The sequence below is a fragment of the Akebia trifoliata genome, chromosome 7 (assembly GCF_017979445.1).
Source record: "Akebia trifoliata isolate Shusen 1 chromosome 7, ASM1797944v1, whole genome shotgun sequence".
Lineage (NCBI taxonomy): Eukaryota > Viridiplantae > Streptophyta > Magnoliopsida > Ranunculales > Lardizabalaceae > Akebia > Akebia trifoliata.
In genome coordinates this window covers 1,492,540-1,498,196 of record NC_141381.1, presented here as the reverse complement: position 1 = coordinate 1,498,196, position 5,657 = coordinate 1,492,540, and the positions used below count along the sequence as shown (strand labels likewise).

The following is a 5,657-nucleotide window of genomic DNA, read 5'->3' as shown; positions in this document are numbered from 1 at the left end:
TGTTGGAACAGTTCTTTGATAATGGTATTGGTATTAATGTTTTCCTGTTTTCTGCCCAATGTATCAAATACGAACAGGGGGTAGCCTTGAAGTTGGGGTTGTATCTTGGGTTGGAGATTTCTGCTTCTAAATTAATGACCCATTTTTTATGAATGACAAAAATTAAGATCACAAGGCATAGAAAATCAATCTTATTCAAAATTTTCCCCTTTTATCTTTTTGATAAATAATAATATTGCAGGGGTGTGATATGTTAGTCATATTTCAATTTCTTCATTTGCTTGAAGCTCATTCCAACATATCGTGGGTTACCTAGAATTCAATTAGAAGTTGACTATTTTCAGTTCTTCGATATTTTTTCTTTACTTTCTTTGTTATTATAGAAATGTATGAGAATGTGGGAGGTCAGACGAGAGTGCGGATACCCCATTTTTCATTTTAAAAAATGACCTATTGCAACGGATATTAATATGAGCCGCTATATGTATTATATTTTATGTTTTAAAAAAAGACCTATTGCAGCAGATATTAATATCCGCCGCTATATATATTATATTCTATTTATTAAAAATTTACCTATTGTAATGGGTATTAATATCCGCCACTATATATATTATTTGTTAAAAGATTGACCTATTGCAACAGATATTAATATCCGCTGCTAAAAGTATTACCTGCAATAGTAGAATAAGTTATCTGTTGCTACATTTAGCGACCGAGACAATAATGTCGGATCTTGGTTCCATTACTCATTTGTCGCAATAGCTTTTATCGACAGAAAAAGTAATGTTGTAGTGAATTTACCCATGTGCATTAATTGTAGGGGCACAATTGGTATTTTAATTTATAAATAGTTTGGAATATGTGTCGTCTTGTAAATAAGATGATTTCATCCCAAGAAATATCTTTTATGATTAAGAGAAGAATCGATTGGAGAACAATCCAGTTGATTCCATGCAAGTTATCAAGTCATGAATTAAAAACAAATAAGCAAGGGGGAGGGGACATTACACATTCCAAAATAATTACTAAATCACGTACTGGGTTGGGAATTATTTATTTAGTGCTAATTTCCTAAGTCAACTAACAGAAAAACTCATTGACGTATCATGTACAAAGAAAGAACCATAGATTTTGTGGGGATGTGCAGTTGTGTATTCTGAGACAAAAATCTATGGCTCTTTACACTTGTCACATCGATGAGTTTATGAGTTACCCTGTCAGGTTAGGTTAGAAAATCATTACACTTACGAATTTAGAATAACTAAAGAGAGTTTTTAGTAGCTCACCAACTTTTACTAACAACACACCAAGATGTGTGCTAATTTTGTGGCAACATATGAATTGGTGTGCTGTTACTAAAAGTTGGGGTGGTAGTAGAATCTAACTAAATTGTGTTCATGTTGATTTGTTGCACTCTTAACAGTAAAATATCCAAAATACCCCTGCTAAATACCCAATGGCCACAACCAAGATGTGCTTTATTAGTAATTTCTAGCTGGCCATACTACCTTGGAGCATTTAAAAAAAAAAAAAACTTTGAACAAGAGTAATGGTCGTTTTATTGGAATTGGAAGTTTATTGAAGCATGTATATTTAAATGGTTATTATCTATTAAAAGGTGGTTCAATTCAACATATGCTCAAATACCTAACCACAAAATCATATCTTATATAGATCACAACCATTAAAAGTGTTAGAAAACAATATAAAATATGAAATTACGTGGGTTAATTAGGCTGAGTTTTCAAAAGCTCCGCTAAGATTTCAAAATATTGATTGAGTCATCGCAGTTAGGAATGATTCAATTTGATTTTCTCGCTCGATTGCCTCCAAGGCCGAGAGTACATTCTTAATTTGTCTCGACCTCTTTAATGAATTTAAAATATATAAAAAAAAATGCTTCATAATGCTTAGTCTTTCCATATTAATGGGTTTTAAAATGTAGTCGCATTTGAGAAATTTCCATAGACTTGTCAAGAGGAAATCTATAGACGAACCTATATCTATATATATTTAACATAAATAAATCTCTTGGAACCACAATATACATACATAAATTGATGGAAGAACTAAAATTTAATACTATAACACCCATCTTTGGATATGCTTGGGATGTGTTTGATCTTATAATTCTCTGGGCCTCCATGAGAACTCAACTTCCGTTCAAGATCATCATGTAAATGGTCCACATCCAATTTTTTGAGTGTGGTGATTAATTGCAAACCTTCAGGGAGAGTTGTCAAACTCGGACATCTGAAGCAGAGGAACTTCAAGCTTGGAAAAGATCCTTCTTCAAGTTCCGTCCATTCAATTAGAGATTTGGATTCAATAATGAGAGTCTCTAGACTAGGAAACCCACCAGACCTGCAAAACTTTCTACCAATATACCTTGCTGTGTAAGCGTCAACTAATTTAAGAAATTTCAAGTTAGGAAGAGACTCAAGGACAGAAGCTGGGTTCTCGAGTAGATTAGAACCCCTTAAAACTAATTGAGTGACGTTTTTCATGGAGCTGAACCAATCAGGCATTTCCTGTAACCACCCTGCTAAATGAAGCTTTTGAAGGAGAGGCGGAGGTGAGAATGGCTTCAATGAAGGTAGGAAGTCTTCCATGGTAAAATAGCCTTTTTCCATGGCAACATAGTCTTCAGAGGTTGCTGATAGAGACAAGGAGAGAAGTCCAGTCATCTTCATTATAGAAGCATATAACTCACTTGCATCTTCTTCCCTCAACTCATCAATTTGAAGTTGTTTGATTTGGGTTAAGTTACTTAACTCACTGGCAATGCCATCACCGACGTCTATACCACTCAAAGTCTGGAGGTTCGTCAATCGTCCTATCCCTATAAGGCCCAAACTTCGTTGGTCCTCAAAACTGTATCTTTTAAGGTGCCTTAACTGTAGTAGATTCAGAATTCCACTTGGTAGTTCTTTCAACGAAGGACATTCAATATTCAAAGTTTGGAGGTTTCGAAGATTGCCTATACTCTCTGGAAGCTTCTCTAACTTATAAAAATTCAATTTTAGATATCTTAGGTGTATCAGATTTCCCACTTCTTCTATTGTAGTGTTACTTTCATAATCGTAGCATTCGAGTTCCAACACCCACAACAATTTCAAATTGTATAATTTCATTTCCACGGGATTCAAATGAGAGCTGTGTAATAAAATATATAGAGCATCAAAGTAACGATATGGCTTGGGAACAGAGCAATGAAGAAAATCGGGCTGTTGTTCATCTGGAACTTGAACCATTCCTAGTTCAATTAACTTGTTGATTTTGCCTTCAACAATATCCTCCATTCTCTCTCCTCCTGGAATTTCTTCAATTAGACTGTGGGCCATTAATAGCTCAACCAAATTGTCTTTATCTCTACCCAAAATTCGAAGGTAAAACCAAGAGTACATGAGGCAGGATTTAAGGTCTATCGATAAAGTAGTAAATTTTTGTATAAAAGAATTTTCACCTTCATCATCAATAATAGCACTATGTTCAATTGACAACGATGCAATTGAGGTATCCAGTTGAGACTTGGCATCCAGAATTTCGACGAGACATTCGTTGATAATTCTCAATTCACATCCGAGCAGAGCAGCAGCCACTATTCGATCTGAGTCGTCCAACCCATCTTTGTTATTATTATTCATCTGAATGATGAATAGCACAATACAATCATCGGCATCATGGATGGTTTCTCTGAACCTAACCAACCAATTGTGAATCGATTCTTTCAATTCGATGCTTAGTATCTTGGACGTGGCACCATTTTCTGTAGTCCGGAAGTAATCGAATTTATGCATGAAGTAACCAATTTCAAAGAGTTTCTTCTGGAAAGGTTGGATATGAGAATTTAGATGTGAAAGTTGCGACTTGAGAAGTAGGATTTCGTCTTCTAGACCACCAAATATTTCGGACTCCTCATGTAATAGTGAATTTAATTTCCGAAGGAAAATGGTTGCTACGACTTCTTCCATTAATTCTCCTAATTATGTGAAGAAACAAATAAAATCAAAACTCTTTGAGGTTTAAGAAAACAAGAAGCTTTCGTTTGTTTAAATAAATAAATAACAGATGAGATAAGGGATATGTAGATGTGTTTTTTCGCTTTACCTCAAGATCTCCCTTCAAAGCTCTTGGCTCGGTGGGCAGCTTGTTACAAGACCACTCCGACGATCAAGTTATAATTAGTGTCGAGGTACTAAAGAGTTCTAAGAAAAGATTTTCCTCACCCTTAGTTGGAATTGCATCCTGGTGTTTATGGGGTTCCTGATGGGTGGATTTCCCAAGACATTTCTAATGATCTTTGTCAGAGTGGTTGCACTTGCTTTTTGAGCTGACACTTACAGGAGTTGTTATACCTGCTCTGTTAGGATTGGGTAGTTCCAACCGATATGTCAGGTTAGGAGTTGTCACATCTACTTTGTCAGTGACAGTGTTGCCATACTTGTCACATTACACCTGTCACATCTAGCTCCCAGTTCATCCGACTTGAACTTATGAAGCTCGAAAAGTCACATATAGCTCGGTGGGTCGGTAATGAAAATCTGAAGATTGCCTCATGTCAAGAGATCCGAGAATCGTACTCCACAAGATATATGGACATCATTGGAGTCCAGGTCGTCTCTCTCTCTCTCTCTCTCTCTCTCTCTCTCTCTCTCTCACTTTTCTAAACCAATTAGTGTACCTTCTCTAAAGATTACCAATACTAACCCCACTTTCGGTGCAAAATAAAGAGAAAGAAAAATATAAGAGATGGAGTCAAGGTCTTGCCCATCTCTCTCTCGATTACACTCTTTCTTTAACGAATACCAAAACTAACCCTATTGTCGGTGCAGAAGGAAGAGAAAGCAAAACATTAACTCGACCTTTTTCGAAGAGAGATGCTATTGTCACCCCAAATTTTACTTAGCATCTTGTTAACATGTGCCCTCCAAAGTGCAACAAATTTGTATTGAAGATACCAATTAAAAATATGCTTCTACCAAAATCCCCTCACTTACTTATTCCAAGGTTTACGTATTGCATTCGTTAAGTCATTAACAAGACCTTTTTACTTATAACATCCCAATTTCTTAAATTATTTATCGAGTCGTGCTAGAATAACATTGAAATTGATATCCTTTCAAACATTGGTGTGCACGTAACCATAGATACTTCTCCCTCGTATCTCGATGAAAAATATCTATGATTTTTGTACACATGCCCTTAAAAAAAATAATTTTAAGAAAATAATTTTTTTTTCTTTAAATAAATAACACGTGAGATAAGAGATGGACATCATTATTGGAGTCAAGGTCTTCTCCATCTCTCTCTCTCTCTCTAAAGCAATTATTGTACCTTCTTCATCTAAAGATACCAAAACTGACTCGTTGTCGGTGGAAAAGAAAGAGAAAGCAATGCATGCGATTTGGGTATGAGATTGACTATGCGGCTGACGTGCTAATTGCACAAAATCATAGATCTCTTTCAACGGGATACACTAGAAAAGGATGTGCATTCTGTGCTCTTACCATGTCAGCTGTGTGCATCCATGATTATTCAAACATTAACTCACCTCTATCAATTCGGAGAGAGATGCTCCCAAAATTTTACTTAGGCTTTTGTTAACATGTGCCCTAAACTAAAGTTCAATATATACACTTTGAAAAATGGAT

The 5,657-nt window shown here is 35.6% G+C and overlaps 1 protein-coding gene across 1 annotated transcript; it reads right to left on the bottom strand.

Moving 5' to 3' along the window:
* Positions 1 to 2,043: 2,043 nt before the first annotated feature.
* LOC147397898 (disease resistance protein RPP8-like) lies at positions 2,044 to 4,532 on the bottom strand. The gene is made up of 2 exons (XM_086448934.1): positions 4,114 to 4,532; positions 2,044 to 3,985 (listed from the first exon to the last, which is right to left on the bottom strand). The coding sequence occupies exon 2, from the start codon at positions 3,975 to 3,977 to the stop codon at positions 2,073 to 2,075; it is 1,905 nt and encodes a 634-aa protein (XP_086305060.1). The 5' UTR covers positions 3,978 to 3,985; positions 4,114 to 4,532; the 3' UTR covers positions 2,044 to 2,072.
* Between the last annotated feature and the right edge of the window lie 1,125 nt (positions 4,533 to 5,657).